General features: G+C 39.9%; 1 protein-coding gene across 1 annotated transcript in view; it reads left to right on the top strand.

Moving 5' to 3' along the window:
- MAN1A1 (mannosidase alpha class 1A member 1) overlaps positions 1–16,935 on the top strand; it is a 77,510-nt gene that overhangs the window by 29,679 nt on the left and 30,896 nt on the right. The window contains exon 3 of the mRNA XM_081945086.1: positions 13,367–13,482. Within this exon, the coding sequence (XP_081801212.1) occupies positions 13,367–13,482 (116 nt within the window). The remainder of the gene's footprint in view (positions 1–13,366; positions 13,483–16,935) is intronic.

Below are 16,935 nucleotides of genomic sequence, written 5' to 3'. Positions count from 1 at the left end.
GAGTTTCCCCTGTATACCTTTGCCTGGCTGTATTTTTTAGCAGAAGTCTGTATTTCAGCCAACTAATTCCAGATTTTATTTCACTTCCATAATTTGCTAGGATTAGCTGGAAAATATGTCACTTTTAATTGTTTTGGTCTTCAATCAGTCAGACCTCTTTCCTGTCTAATATTGTCTATATTGTCTTTCAGTCACATCATAAACTGTAGCACTGAAGCTGATTGTTTTATCTATGATTAGTTGAAACCAAATTGTTTTAAAGTTTGAAATGATAAATCACAAGTTAGACGTATAGTTCAGTTATATAACAAAGAGTTTAGATTGTATCTCATTTTTTTTAATAAACTCAAGCCAGCAAACTTAGCTAATACTCCTTCTTCCTTCTATTTTCCCTACAAAAACCAACCCATGCCTAAAGTTTTCATGCCTCCCAGTCTCTTGGTCTCTAGCCTGGTGCTTCCATCACTAAACCAATGATACAATATTATTTAAGAGAAAAGAATATCACTGAGTGAGAGTCATATGTTTCAGGGTTTTTTAAAATCTTTTAAGAATAGCCCCCAAATTTAAAGCATTTTTTATAAAACTGTGTACTATATGACAAAAGGTGGGGATCTGAACCTTTGCAAGCTTAGTGTTTCAAATATGTATTGTCTAAGGCAGGGGTGTCCAAACTTGGGAACTTTAAGACTTGTGGACTTCAACTCCCAGAATTCCCCAGCCAGCCATGCTGGCTGGGGAATTCTGGGAGTTGAAGTCCACAAGTCTTAAAGTTCCCAAGTTTGGACACCCCTGGTCTAAGGCTTCATAGAGTTCTCCTATTACCAACCATATTGCCATTAACCCTTGCCCCTGCTGGAACTATTAAATATCATAATTACTGCAAATTAATTTTAGTGGATGACTTTTTTGATTAGCCATTCAGAACTGCTACTTTACCTCTTACTTTAGAACTACAGTCTGAAATGTCAAGGTTGAAAATTAAATGTCAGACTCTTTTCTGTCAGGCCTTCCATAAAATGACCTTCGTACATGTTCTTCATTTTTGGCAACACAATGAACAAACAAAACAAATAAGGTTCAGTACCGCAGAAAAGCAGATGCCGTACCATATTCTTGCTAACTCAAAGCTTAGCCTTGTGTAATTGGAGGAATATATTTGCCTGAGCGTATCATGTGAAATAGTACCAGATCACTCGTTGTACCTAGTAGTAAATGTTAGATTATTTTCTATTATTTACTGTTAATTTCAGTATCTCTGTCACTTTCTGGCTTTATGGAAAGAGCCTGCTCATACTAGTTGGAAACAAATGTTAGCAAAATAAGTATTTTCAAATTTGCCAGCTTTCAATTTTATAAGGAAACATTTTTAGAGCAAAATTGCCACAGCCCCATTGGAGAAGTGCCAACATTAATCACAGAATCATCACATTGGAAAGAGCCTTTTAAGTATTGAGACCAAGCTCAGTTCCGAAATCCAGATTAAGACATCTCTGACAGATGTCTCTCCAGCCTTTGCTGGAATACATCCAGTGGCAAGGAAATCACTTTACTTTCAAACAACTATCTACTCTTACTGTTAAGCAACTTCTCTACCACCTCAATTTACGGGACACAGAACAACAGTCTCAAGTTCACAAGCAGAGAAATTCCAGTTGAATGTTACAGAACATTTCCTGATAGTATTACTCACTGGTTGATCAAATTAACTGAATTGATGTAGCTAATTCTTTCTTCTTTATCCAGCAAACACTACCAAAATATTAGCTGGGCAGTAAACTTCACTGCACAATGCACTTTGCTGCAACACTTAATAAGTAGATAATCAGACTGGAGATAGTTACCTATTTTTAATTCTTTGTGTGTGAAAAAATTGAAAAGATAATTGAGTTAGTAAAAGGAATGGAAACCTAAAGTTTCCATAATGCTGGACCAGAAATTATTTGTAGGTAATTTGTTTATCATCAGGACACCCCACCTTTCAAGATGACTAATAATTAAATGCAATACAAATAATTGTAATTGAATATGTGTCTCCTCAGCCATTACCTTGGCAACTTTAAGACTTACAGACTTCAACTCCCAGAATTCCTCAGAAGTCCACAAGTCTTAAAGTTGCCAAGGTTGGAGACCCCTAGCCCAGAGTGTAGCTGAAAGGGCCTCCACCAGACAACTCCTTGAAGTATAGCTGCCCCTAGATCAGGGGTCGGCAGCCTTAAACACTCAGAGCTACAAAGGTCTTAACCAGAAACCCCAGTTCACTTCCATAGCCTACCAGAAGTCTGGTTCCCCCACCATAGAGTCTTCTCCTAGCACAACATCCTTTTTCCTCTACCTGTCCTAACCAAAAGCCCTTATCAATTGTGGAGCCGACTGGGAGCCACAGCAGAGGGATGAAAGAGCCACATGCGGCTCCAGAGCCGCAGGTTGCTGACCCCTGCCCTGGATATATCTGTTTGCATGTTTTCCAGGGAGAGCAGAACTCTGAACCAAATTAAGAAAGAATAAAAGGGAGTGGAAAGAGAGGAAACCATAGAACATTTATGTCATTGCTCTCTGCAGCTGTGCTCTAGTGAAGATAAAATCATTCTTTTATTGGTGTAGTGTTAACTAGACTTTAGAATTGGAACAAAATCTTAGTGTGAAGTGCTCATTTTCAGAGTCCCACTACCCATAACTTGAGACGAGTGTGTTGAGATGTAAGAGAAGGATGAAAGTGGACACAGAGTATAACGTTATAGAAAAATACAGTGGAAAATAGTGTTCTTACTTCCTTCTTCATTCCTAGAAATAGAGGAACCTGCCTTTTACAAGTATTCCAAGTAGCAACTCAGCCTATTTGGCTTTAGCTCGTCAAAATAATTGCTTCCAAATGTAATTATTTTACCCCTAAAACTGCGGAGCTCCTGATTTTTCTTTTGCTAAATACTGGCATGTGCAACCGGTATATGCTATATGGCTACTAAATGTAATAAAATAACATGAAACCATTGTATTTTCTGATTCCACAATACATTTGGTTTTTTAAAATATTTTTTAAATAATTTTAAATGAAAATTGCTTTCAACAAATAAAACTAATACAACTGCATACTAATGTTTTAAAGAATTAAAAATTTGAAAAAGTGCAGATAAAAAGTTACTTCTACCTTTAGCCTCAGCAAGCATAATCAACATTAACAATATATCACTGTTAAAATACAACCAAACATTCATTCTCTATAAGTCCATTTCTAGATCTTCATCTCTTCATATTAGTCAAAAAAGTCCAGTGAAGTAAGAACATAAGTATTACAAACTATATTTCTTACACCCAATTTGTATCCTCCCATTTATATTTACGTCTAGATCTCCATTTAATCACATTCCCCCTTTCGTCTCTTCAAAGTCTAATCCCAGTAAAAAAAGGAAAAAATGAAACATTACAAAAAAATAGCCATCATAATCCAGTCCCAATCAAAGAAACTAATAAACATCACCAGAAATAGCAACTTATTATATGTATACAAAAACTAAAAAGATAGTTTTACATATTATATCCTTTACATTCAATTTGAATCATTCTTTTTATATTTATGTTCATTTCTATTTAAACAAATCCCCTCTTTCTCCCATCCAAAAAATATTGAACCTAATCAAAAAGAGCAAACCATTATTTTAACCATGATAAGATAAATCAATTTTACTTTTTTTTCTTATTCCCAGCAATCTTCAAACTTCAAAAAGAAATTTCTAATTTATGCTTTCTCATACAGGTAATCCTTGACTTACGACTATTTGATCATGTGGTCAGAATCTGGATGCTTGGCAATTTGTTTGCACATACACCAAGCGCTCCACAATCATATGATTGCTGCTTGTAATTTTCTCTGTTGACTTCCTTGGAAATCAAACGTTGGCTGGCTGAGTGAATGAAAGGACTGCCTGCCAGAGAGATTCAGCTCTATGAAGAGCTGGAATCCTTTGGCAGGCAGTTTTTTGGCTCTTTTTTCTTAACTTCAGAGATCACGTAACAAGTATAACTGGGAGTGCAGGGATTGTGATCATTGAGCAAGGGAGTCACATGACATGACTGCCTGAAATACATATGGTATTCTCAAGACCTCTCCTTGATCCACAGAGAATGTTTGGCAGTATGGATCCAGCATCTAGCTGCCTTCGACCATAATGCCTCCTGCTAAACTATGGAACATCAGTTCAACATTTATCTCCGGATGCTTCTCCCAGATTTCATAATACATTTTGGTGGTATTTTAAAGTTGTACTTGCATAATAATCCTGAATGAGACTCAAATAAAATATGAAAGATATCAATTATTCTAGTTACTCTTGCTCTTCATAAGATTGTGCTAAATTGCATTTGATTGAAATCAATGTCTCCCATATTTGATAATGCAGAAGCGTTGTTAGCTGTTCCTTGTGATTTCAAGAATTGCTTCACTTTTCTTTATTATTACATAGAAGAAAGCAGTAGCCTGTTGGAGATGCTTTAGTTTGCGTTCCTCTACACTGTAGGTATCTAGATTTAAGTACATAACTGACCCTTTTCTATGCACTCCTGCAAGATTGTCAGTTCTACTACCATACTATTATCTTCTGTGTGTCATTAAAAAGGCTGCACTCCAGGCCTACTGAGCATGCTTACTCTCACATGGGTTTCAGGACATGGATGAAAGATCGCTTAACATGGTTTAAATATCTTACTCAAACAAATTGAGAGCTTTTTAGTATTTATTTAATTGAAATATTTGTAAATATTTATTGAGAAGTCAATATCCTTTGCATTCAAGAACTCAAAACAGCATGAATGGCCCTCCCTCACATTTTTAGTAATTTACTATTTTATTTAGATATTTATAATATAAATATTATGTATGTTTATTTAATAGTAAGTCTTACAGAATGAAGTGGAATTCATTACCTAGTGAGTATGATCTGGATCCAGCATGAGTAAGGTGACCAACTTTTTTACAATGAAAAGGAGGACAAAACACGTTCTATTGTCCAAAATGCTAAGGTGACCAACTTTTTTACAATGAAAAGGAGGACAAATAAATTGGAAAAAATATATCGTAAATAAAAGAAATATTTTATTCATTGAAACAATAATACTCTAAAATATGATATATGCATAATAAAAACATTTGCAACATTTTATATTGCAATTATGCTTACATGCCTGTTAATTATTATTTAAATGAGTACTTTTCCATTGAATTAATATTTTTGTCAATGTATCATCTTCTAACAATATATTGGAAATATCTGAACAAGAAATATCCTTCATATTGAATTTTACGGCAAGTGCTGCAGCTAGAGTATCAACATTCAATCTCGATTTCTCACTTGTCGAAAAATCATTGGCAATTGAAAAAAACTCTTTCAACTGCTGCATTAGTTCCAGGGCAGCACAACGTAAATTGAACAAGTATAAATAAATGTTCACATGGAATATGTTCATTTTTTAAATGGCTGAAAATATCCACCTATCTTTTATCAATTTCAACATGTTGATTTTCCCATTGTATTAATTTTTCAGAATTTAAATATACATTCAGTCTTCTAATTTCTTCAAAGAGACAATTGTCGTCTATTTTAATGTCTAGCATTTCTTTAGATAAAAATTCAACACAAGATTCAATATCTGTTCAATATACTTGCGATGAAGTAAAAAAAAACACCATTAAAAACTATTTAATAAAATACGTTACATAACGCGCAACAGATTAGCCTTCAAATATCAAAAAGGAGGACATGTAGGAGGACACTTTTTGAGGGAGGACAGAACTTACAAAAGAAGGACTGTCCTCCCTAAAGGAGGACGGTTGGTCACCTTAAGCATGAGGAGAAGGACTAGAAATACTTAAAATTAAGACATTAAATATTAATATGCTCATATATCATGCCAGCTGTTGGCCTACATATACGCTTCCTAGCAGTAGGTGCCTGCAAAAAAAATTAGATTTCGTTGATATTGGTTCCTTTCCAGTTACTCAATTTATCTTATGTAATGTTCAATCATTGTAATGAACAATTAGCTAGTATAATTAAATTTCTATTTTCAGGACTATGAGTTTATAATGTCTGAAAACCATTCAGTGTAAAAAGTACAGTACTGTACTGATTTTTTTTTGCACATAAAATTGCTCTGCATAAGCTTTCTCTTGTCATTTTACCATTAGAAAGCCTATAATTCCTTATCCACATATGGCGGTATAATATAAGAAATGTCTTTTATAGATAAGCACTTCTGGTCTTTCCATATGTTTAGTATCCTCCCTAATGATGTCAGCTTGCTAGCTTGGTTTGTCCTGCTAATCTTTCTTCGCTGTGCTCAGTTGTGCCTTCTTCTGTTACGTCTCTTCCCTCTGCCCTTTCAACTTTGATCCCAGTGCATGCAAGTTTTCTACTTCCAGAATACTATGGGGGTGGGGTGTTTTTTTTTTTTTTTTTGGAGGGGGTGGTTACAAGCAGTTATGCATTCAACAGATATAGTGAATTAGGAATAATGAAAGCTTGTCACCTGCACAGCATCTGTTTGAAAAGCAGAAGTCACGGTGCAAAGATGTGTGATTTCTGTTCAGCACGCCACAGCTAAAAGTCAGATGACATTAAGTTTTTTAAATGATTACGGAATGGTCAGTAAATTGAATTGTTTACTGGAGCCATAAACTGGAGTTTGTATTTATAACCTTTAAACTACTTAAAATCCAGGAACATTTCCTTCTGGCAGTAGATAGATAGATTCTAAGATTCATTGGTAAATCAAATAATGTTATTCTATATGAGCCATTCTCATTTTAAATAGAGTTTTGTGAGGTTGCAAATACGTTTCTTACATAATTTTGTTTTTAAATTTATTTGAACTATGATGTAAGATGTTTTTGAAGAGTAGAAGATGACAGAATCTACCTTCCCAATACAGTATCTTGTTTAAAAAGTATTACATATTTGTGAATAAAATAAAATAACTACATGATGATATTTTCCCCAGTTTTCACTCCAAATTGTTAACAAACTATTTTTCTGAGTACAATAGAGAGAAACTAATTTGATGTGAAGCAATTCTGGGCTTATACCCAGAATAAAGAGTAGAATAAAATGCCTATGGATTAATCAGTAAGAGTTACTTCCGTGTAAACATATAAAATAATAATAATAATAATAATAATAATAATAATAATAATAATAATAATAATAATAATAATAATAATAATAATAATAATAATAATAATATATTTATTTATTTCTTAGCCGCACCCTCTCCCGAAGGACTCGGGGCGGCGTACAATGAAACATATGAAATAAATATGTGGACAAAACAAACATATAACAGAGACATATACTGAGACACACACAAGGAGGAGGTCGGCTGATAAATAAAAACAATTAAAATACAGTATTTAAAAACCCCTAGATAATTAAATATAATTAAAATACCCAGTTAAAAACCCGTCAGGAGCGATATGGTTAGATCAAAGTTGAGCCAGGCCAGCTGCTTGGAATAGGTGGGTCTTAAGCTTAATACGAAAGGAGCGGAGGTCAGAGGTATTCCTAATATCCGGAGGGAGGTCATTCCACAGGGCTGGGCCCGCCACAGAGAAGGCTCTACTCCTAGGCGCCGCCCCACGACACTGTCTAGTGGACGGCACCTGGAGGAGGCCCTCTCTGTGCGAGCGAATTGGTCGCAGGGATGTATGGGGCAGAATACGATCCCGCAAGTAACTAGGTCCTAAGCCATGGAGCGCTTTAAAGATAGTTATCAAAACCTTGAAACGCACCCGATAGACCACAGGAAGCCAGTGCAGCTCGCGCAGGAACGGTGTCACATGGGAGTACCTAGTACTCCCCATAATTACCCGCGCGGCTGCGTTCTGGACCAACTGTAGCCTCCGGGTGCATTTCAAGGGAAGCCCCATGTAGAGAGCGTTACAGTAGTCCAAGCGAGACGTCACCAGCGCATGAGTGACTGTGCGTAAGGCGTCCCGGTCCAGTAGGGGGCGCAATTGGCGCACCAGGCGAACCTGGTGGAACGCCCCCCTTGCCACGGCTGTCACATGGTCATCCATGGACAGCCGAGCATCCAGGAGGACGCCCAAATTGCGCGCCCGCTCCACGGGGGCAAGTTGAATGCCCCCAATGGCCAATGATGGAATTAATTGGCTGAACCGGGGAGCTGGTACCCACAGCCACTCCGTCTTGGAGGGGTTGAGCTTGAGTCGGTTGTCATCCATCCAGATCCGTACGGCTTCCACACACCGGGACATCACTTCGATGGCCTCGTTGGGGTGGTTCGGGGTGGAAAAGTACAGCTGAGTATCATCAGCGTACAGATGGTATCCCACCCCGAAACCACGGATGATCTCACCCAGCAGCTTCATATATGTGTTGAACAGGAGTGGCGAGAGGACCGACCCCTGTGGCACCCCACAAGTAAGGGGGCGTAGGGTCGACCTCTCTTCTCCTGCCAACACACGCTGCATCCGGTCAGAAAGGTAGGAGCCGAACCACCGCAAAACGGTGCCCCGGACCCCCAACCCCTCCAGCCGGCGCAGCAGGATACCATGGTCGATGGTATCAAAAGCCGCCGAGAGGTCTAATAGGACCAGGATAGAGGAACAACCTCTATCTCTGGCCCTCCAGAGATCATCCACCAATGCGACCAAGGCCGTCTCCGTGCTGTGACCGGGGCGGAAGCCGGACTGGCGCGGGTCTAGATAATCATTTTCCTCCAGATGTCGTGGAAACTGGTAGGCCACCACACTCTCTACAACCTTCGCCAGAAAGGGAAGGTTGGAGACAGGACGATAATTGGCCAGTTCCAAAGGGTCCAGGGAAGGCTTTTTGAGCAAGGGTCTCACCACCGCCTCTTTCAAGGCGGCCGGGAGAGACCCCTCACCCAGCGAAGCATTCACTAGGCCCAGGAGCCAGTCTCGTGTAACCTCCCAGGATGCCAGTACAAGCCAGGAGGGGCACGGGTCCAATAAACATGTGGTGGGTCGCAGTCGTCCACGCAATCTGTCCAAATCCTCGATGGCAACCAAGTCAAACTCCTCCCAGATCGATTCCTCAAGACTCGCCATGGGCGTCTCCATTGGACCACTGACAGGGACCCACTCCCTCCGGATTTGAGCGATTTTATCCTGCAGATATTTACCAAATTCCTCTGTCCTGCCCTGTAGGGGGGCCTCCCGCAGCCTCTGAAACAAGAGGGAGCGGGACACCCGAAACAGGGCGGCAGGGCGGTTCTCCGCGGATGCAATGAGAGTGGCACAATATTGGCATTTGGCCGCTCTCAATGCCACAAGGTACGTCCTTAAATGGGCTCGTGCCTGTGTTCGATCAAATTCTCCAACGACTCTCTAGACGTCTCTTGCGGCATTTCATCACCCTTAGCTCCTCAGTAAACCAAGGGGCTAGGGTGGATCGTTGCCGCCGGAGAGGCCGCAAAGGCGCCACCCGGTTCAAGGCCCCGGTAGTTGCATTATTCCACGCAACCACCAGGTCCTCTACCCGGGGGCGGGTCAAGGTTACAGGAGGTGGCCCAAGCTCCGTCTGGAACCTATCAGGTTCCATCAGGCGCCTGGGGCGGAACCATCTGGAACTTTCCGGTTCCGCCTCCCCGCAGCGGGAGGTAGCACCAGGGAAGTCAAGACGAAGGAGTGAGTGATCTGACCATGACAGGGGAGTGATGGTTAAGTCCCCTCCTCCCAGATCACTCAGCCACTGGCCAGAGACAAAAACAAGGTCCAGAGTGTGTCCTCCCTCGTGTGTTGGGCCCTGAATCATTTGAGTCAGGTCCATGGCTGTCATGGAAGCCATGAACTCCCGAACCCCCTCTGATGCTTCTCCCATCGATGGCAGGTTAAAATCCCCCATCACTAAAAGTTTGGGGGTCTCAACCGCCACCGATGCGATCAGCTCGAGGAGTTCGGGCAGGGCCGCTGATGTATAGCGAGGAGCCAGGTATACTATCAGCAGGCCCAACTGTCTCCCAGGCCCCCGTTTCACAACAAGGGCTTCACATCCGGACGTCTGTGGCACAGTAGACTCCCTCGGCTCTAAGTCCTCCCGAATAATTGCTGCCACCCCGCCGCCCCTTCCCTGGGCCCGGGGCTGGTGAAATGCTCGGTAGCCTGGTGGGCTCATTTCCACGAGACGAAGACCTCCCTCGTGGCCCAACCAGGTCTCCGTTATTCCCGCGAGGTCCGGCTCCCCCTCTAAAATTAGATCGTGAATGAGGGGGGCCTTGTTAACAACGGACCTCGCATTGCATAACAACAGCCTCAGGCCTTGGGTCTGTAACTCTTGACCACCTAGAACGCGGGGGTTGGTACAAGCGACCGGGTGTAACCAGCAACCACGGTCTCCCAACCGACTGTAAGTTCTTAAACTGTCCTCGTATCTGCCCCTCCCTGCGACCGTTGGAATTAAAGAGCCCTGTATAGGAATGGTGTCCTCCCCCTCCTCCTCCCTTCCGCCCCTTCTGCTCGCGACCACACCTGGGGGCCTGGCTCTCACATCGCTCCTGATCTGACCCACCCGCCCCACAACCCCTGAGACCCCACCCCTACAAATTTTTAAAAAACAACTGACTAAAAACCCCCTGAGTCTCCGCTTCCTCCACCTCTCGGGATTAATAAATCCGTCATCAAGGTGGGCCCTCGAAAGGGCGGAGGGCCACACCTGCGAGAGGGGGGACTCTCGCAGTAGGATCAGGTCTGACCTTAAATACATAAAGTGTTAAAAGATTTCGTCATCGGGGCTTAGGGTCTGTGCTGAAGATGTCATAATCCAGTAAAAATTTGAGGAGCATGATTGCAGCAAAACAGAATAGTCCAGTCATTAGACTTAGATGGGGGGGTGATGGTAATAGGTTTAAAAGATTTAAACAGAACATAAAAATAAAAAAAATGAATGATATACAGAATAGCCTACATTTGTTTACACATGAATTGCAATGTTCTCTTTGCTCAGTATGTGCTAATTTCAATATTTACTTCCTGCTTTATTTAAAATAACATTGCTCAACTAACAACACAACTGCTTTCTCATAAATATTAGTCATGCTTTCTAGCTGAAGAGAGGGTGTGGTGGCTCAGCAGTTAAAGATGCCGAGCTTCCTGCTGACAATCCAGATTCGAGGCCTGAGTGCTGTGCAACGGGGTGCGCTCTCATTAATGCTCCAACTCCTGCCCACTTAGCAGTTTGAAAGTATGCAAATGCAAATAGATAAATAGGTACCACTTCGTTGGGAAGGTTACAGTGTTCCCTGCACCTCCGCATATAGTCATGCTGGCCACATGACCATGGAAATGTCTTTGGACAATGCTGGCTCCATCTGCTAAGAAATGGAGATGAAAACATCCCCCAAGAGTTGGACATGACTAGACAGGGGAAGCTTTTAACTTGAATCCTTGACAACTCATTCAGTTTTTCCCTTATTCAAATTTAATGTATTGTGGAGAAATTGAAAGGTTCACATACACAACATGTCTGGAATAGTGCAATATTATTTATTTTTAAGGTATTGGTGTAAGATATTTTCATAATGTTATTGTTGCCAGGGGTAGCTAGATAATACTGCCAGAGAAATAATACTTATCATTTCTAGGCATTTTAATGTGCCTGCATTGTCACAAAAGTATTTTAGATGTATTTCATCAACCACTGAATGTTTTATCATCAACCATTGAGAGCCTTTGATAGTTTAATGTGGTAACAGAATCTGTTAATCAAATTAACTAGAACTTTTCTTCCTGGAACTGATGAATAAACAAATAGAAAAGAGCCACAGAACTTTGTTTATATATAAAGTCTTATTGTCTTGTTGTATTCAGGTCTTTTCCCATGTAAAAATGAGATTGTCTTGGCGACGTTTCGAAGGTCCCACTCGCCATCTTCAGGCTGGTGGCTTTCGGCTTCGTGTTTGTACGAGCAAAACACACACGCCATGAACATATGGCCAGACCACAAACTCGGAGCCAAACCAAAGCCTGGGATGTTACACCACAGCCATCTGCTCAGGACATTACATCACAGAACTCAGGACGTTACCCCAGCCACACAGCAGCTCTGATCACATTCTGCTCGCACAAGCACGGCTTCGTGCTTGTGCAAGCAAAGTGTGATCGGAGCTGCCGTCTTTCTATGGATATTGGTGGGGGGGGGTGGAGTGCTGACTTTGTTGATGTAAGAGGATTGGTTGGCTGTGTTGTAACATCTTGATTACTTGATGGAGTTGATGTTTGCAGATTAGTCGGCTGTTTCGTAACATCCTGTGTGGCTGAGGTACTGGCTGTGTGCCTATTGTTCTTTTGTGTTGTAATGACCTGGGTAATGGGCTGTGTGATGACATCCTAAGGTCTATTGTAGTGATATCCTGAGTCCTGTGCTGCAACCTCCTAGGGGGTTGGCTGCGTTGTAACATCCTGAGCCTTTGCGTTGTAACTTCCTGTGTTCTGTGATGTAATGTCCTGAGCAGATGGCTGTGGTGTAACAGCCCGGGCTTTGGTTTGGCTCCGAGTTTGTGGTCTGGCCATGTGTTCATGGCGTGTGTTTTTTGCTCGCACAAGCACAAAGCAAAGGCACCAGCCTGAAGAAGGCGAGTGGGACCTCGTCGAAAAGTCGCCAAGACAATCTCAATCTTACACAGGAAAAGACCTGAATACAACAATACCAGCATACCTACACCCGTGAAAATCTATGAAAACATGTCTGTGTATGTGTGTGTGTGTGTGTGTGTGTGTGTGTATGATTATTGAATGCATAAGCATGGAAAAAATGGCAATACCTGAAGATAACTTGCAAAATGTCTGTGGAAATTCTCAGTCATCGTTGTCTCAGGTAATAGTTGTCTCAATGATGCTTTTTCAAATGTTTTTTTCTTTTCTTTTCTTTTGAAAAGGCACCTGAGACAACTTGTTGAAATGTTTAAACTGATGTTTGATTAAGGAAAAGTTAATGGCTACATTTATTGATAACTGGAAACCCACTGTGGACTTTTTGTGTAAAAAAAAGAATAAATCTATAATTTATCATTTTTATATCAAATAGAATACATTATAGAAAAAGGGAGTCAAATATCATTGTAATTATTATTACTATGAAGATCAGAAGCTTCATTTCATTTTTCTTTATATATTTTTTCTTATCTGCACTTTTAGCTTTTCCTTTTTTTCTTTCTTTTTCTCTTTTTTATTCTTAGTTCTCATTGTTGTTAAAAGTATCAATAAAAATTATACAGTGGACTAGAGCGGTTAATTAATGGTCCAGAAATTTAAACATGAATATTGCTATAACTTCTCTCTTCACAAATATGGAAGAATAAAAGAACCTTATCACTAAAGTTGCTGACTCTTTTCCAGGTAATATTCAAGGAGCAACTATTGTTGATGCCTTAGATACACTGTTTATCATGGAAATGAAAGAAGAATTCAAAGAAGCCAAAGAGTGGGTAGAAAAAAACCTTAATTTTAATGTGGTGAGTATTATCATGTAATGCTGCTTTTTTGTACACACAGTTTGCCGATATGACTGAAAGGATGTTCATTTATCTACATTTTTTAATCATTCCTCTCAAGAGGTACAGGCAACTTCTGATAAAACTGAGAAAAAAGTAAAAAAAAATGTAATTGATTAAAATTTAAAAAATTAAATAAGAAACTAAAAAACAAGATAATAGACAATGTGGGGATTTTCTCTCTATCCCGTCAGCTACTTCGAGCTTACAACACCCCTATCAGAACTCCAGGCAGGCAGAAGAGTCAGGTTTAAGGCTTTTCCGGAAGGCCAGAAACATAGAAGCAGATCTCACCTCCAGTGGGAGCCACAGCCTTAGCTTCTCTTCTGCCTCTGTGGATATTTGTTTATTTAGAATGTCAATTCCTTTCTGCTGCTTGAAATATACTACATAGATAGGTGATTGGATCATTTTTAAATGAAAAGCTACAAACTGTTTTAAGTAGTGTCAGATTAAACAGCTACTGTTCTGGAAACAGTATTTAAATGGGAAAGCAGAATAGGAAAAATAATTATGTTGACATGAGACCTGACAGCAGCTATGGCCAGTTCAAAATTTCTAATGTCACATATGTTTTAAAGAATCAGGGTTGCCCACATATTTCGGAACACTTAAAATGGCAGAAAATACTTCCCTCAGAAGTGCTGACTTGCTAATTTATTTCCTACATGATTTTTTATCATGCAAAGATATTTTTGCCATTATTGTTATAAATCTAGAACTTATAATTACCTATTGTAAAATGATCTGAAATGGTATAAGATCTCCTGCTTGAGCAAGAAGTTGGACTAGAAGATCTCCAAGGTGCCTTCCAGCCCTTTTCTGATTGATTGATTGATTGATTGATTGATTGATTGATTCATTGATAATGATGATCCATTGTCCTCATACAAAGGGAAGAAAAAAGTCATTCAATGAAGCCCCTAAAAAAAAAAAGGACATGACTCAAGAAAATAGGCATGTCTTAATCAGAGCTATAAAAACTGAGCTTTGACTTCTGTTGCTAAACAGCTTTCCGGTCTTAGATCTAACCTGCATGGAACTTTAGCATCTGAAATCAGCTTGTGTGTTTTCCTGTGCTCTCACATTCCTGCAGTGCAATAAAGTGCACAGCTGCCATAAAGTACTCTAATCTGTTAGGTCTGACCTCCTGTACTTGTAATTACTGGCACGGGACAGGTTTGAACTGTCTGCAAACTTATCATGAAAGTTGTCTTCAAATTATTGTGGGTAGTTCACTGGTCATGTCAACTCATTGTACATGGCTGCTGTGGGGGAAAAAAAACAAATTTCATGCTAGGAGTTCCTTAAAAAAGAGACCAACAATAAAAGTGTATTGTTAACACTGTAATACCCTTATACAAATATGTGTTGTATGTCTGTATCTAAAGCACTTTATGCAGCCTAGTTGCAACAGTCGGAGAAAACGATATAAGAAAACATACAAAGAAAGGGCAGCGCAAATCATCAGGGGTTCAAAATCTTCTGTATGAGAAAAACGAAGAATATCTGGGAATCTTTAGCTTGAAAAAAATGCCAACTGAACATGATAAGACCGTCTAATGAAGCTGATTCAAAGAAGCTTTAGAATTGACCGGGGGGGGGGGGGGAGTTATTCATACAGTACATAACAAACGTATGGAATTCATTATAGGAAAGTTGGTGATTATTATGTAGTTCCCATTTTAAATGTTTTTAAAAAGGCTTTGGATAAGTTCATGAAGAATAGGTATAGTGTCAATTCTCAGCAGATACCCCCAATTATTGGTTCCTGGGAAAGTGATAGGAGATGGGTATGTCTACTGCTTGAGAAACAGCCCAGAAGCATCTTGTTGGTCACTGTGAGAAATAAAAATAGAAATAAAGTGAACTTTGACCTGACTAAGAGCTGTTCGTATGTACATGTCAGAAATAAACCAGCATGCAATATTCAAGCTGTGAGACTAGAGTTAAGGCTCTTCAAACTGCAATACATCCTTTTTTCCCAACAAAACAAGACGTGACACCGACATATAACTTATTGTGAACAATATGTCAAAGTTTTTGTTTGGAATAGTTTCCTACAAATATAAATGAGAATTTATTTGAGAAGCAGAAGTTGGCAACTCTGAGAACAATTTTCATTAAATGTGTGCTATTCTAAAGCATAGTGATAATTGTTTTCAAAATCTGATATGAATAAAACCAGCATATTTTTCAATTAAGTACACATTGATTTCTTAAAATTGCTGTTGGCAGTTCCATGTCTGGTGTTACACATTACATTTATATATTATTTTGACTTATATTCTAAGATTCCAACCTAGAGCATTCACAATGCAACAACAAAACAACAGAAACAGTTAAAAAGCAGCCAGTGTAATCATTAATCTCAGAACAATCATTCAGCTCAAAGGAATCCTAAGGGATTCAATAATTCAACTGCTATGAGGAAACAGCCATCTAAATACAAAGGAAACTCTAATACAATGACCCCCTCCTCCCTCCCATCCTAACTCCAACAACCTACTCAGAAGGATACCATCATTGATGCCATCAAAAGCTGCTAATAAATCCAGGAGAACTAACACGGATGCACTTCCTCTAGTTTGGGTTAGGTTAGGTTAGGTTGGGTCTTTTATGGCACAGGTGATCCCACAGTAGGAGTGGGCAATTAATTTTCCCAAGGCACCACATAGATTTCTTTCTCCCACTCCTATTTGGAAACGAGGCCACTGTCAAAGAGAAGAGAGCGCTCCCTGTGTGGCTTCTTCAAACAGGCGAAGAAGGAACAGGAGGGGAGTTTGTCTGTTTGAAGAAGCCATGTGTTTCCAATGGGGGGGAGAAATCCATGTTTTTCCTCCCTCTGCATGGATCCCCCCCCAATTGGAAACGAGGCGGCTGTCAGAGAAGAGAGCAGCACTCACCCGTGGGCTTGTGCAACAGCCGAATCCTCACCTCCTGTTCCTTCTTCGGCTGTTGGACAAACCCATGTGGCATGTGCTGCCCTCTTCTCTTTGACAGCCACCTCAGTCTAAAACATTTTTTTTCATCCACATTATTTCCCATGGCCCTCCTGGTGGGTTTGAGGATAACTCTGCTAAAGACAAAAGTTTTCATATCAGACCTGGATGCTGTCTTTTTTCTATAGGTCTCAGCAAACAGTAGAATATATTGTGCCAGAGTTGAGATTTGTACAATTATTATTAGCTTCAGGAAATCTGCTAAAATGTTGATTTGGAAATAAAATTTAAAATGGTAGTATCTTCACATGGTTCTGTAATTCATTTCAATACTCATAATCATTTAACCGATGATAAAGAGTAGTAACATTTAATTAACTTTTAGAGGAGGAGGAATTTTTTTCCATAATTTTCTTGAGGATTATATTAAATGATATACTATATAAAATTTTTCAAAGTGCAGAGAAAAATA

Source organism: Natrix helvetica, assembly GCF_964273705.1.
Source record: "Natrix helvetica genome assembly, chromosome: 2".
Classification (NCBI taxonomy): domain Eukaryota; kingdom Metazoa; phylum Chordata; class Lepidosauria; order Squamata; family Natricidae; genus Natrix; species Natrix helvetica.
The sequence above is the reverse complement of the archived record's forward strand: the minus strand, read 5'-3'. Positions and strand labels throughout refer to the sequence as shown.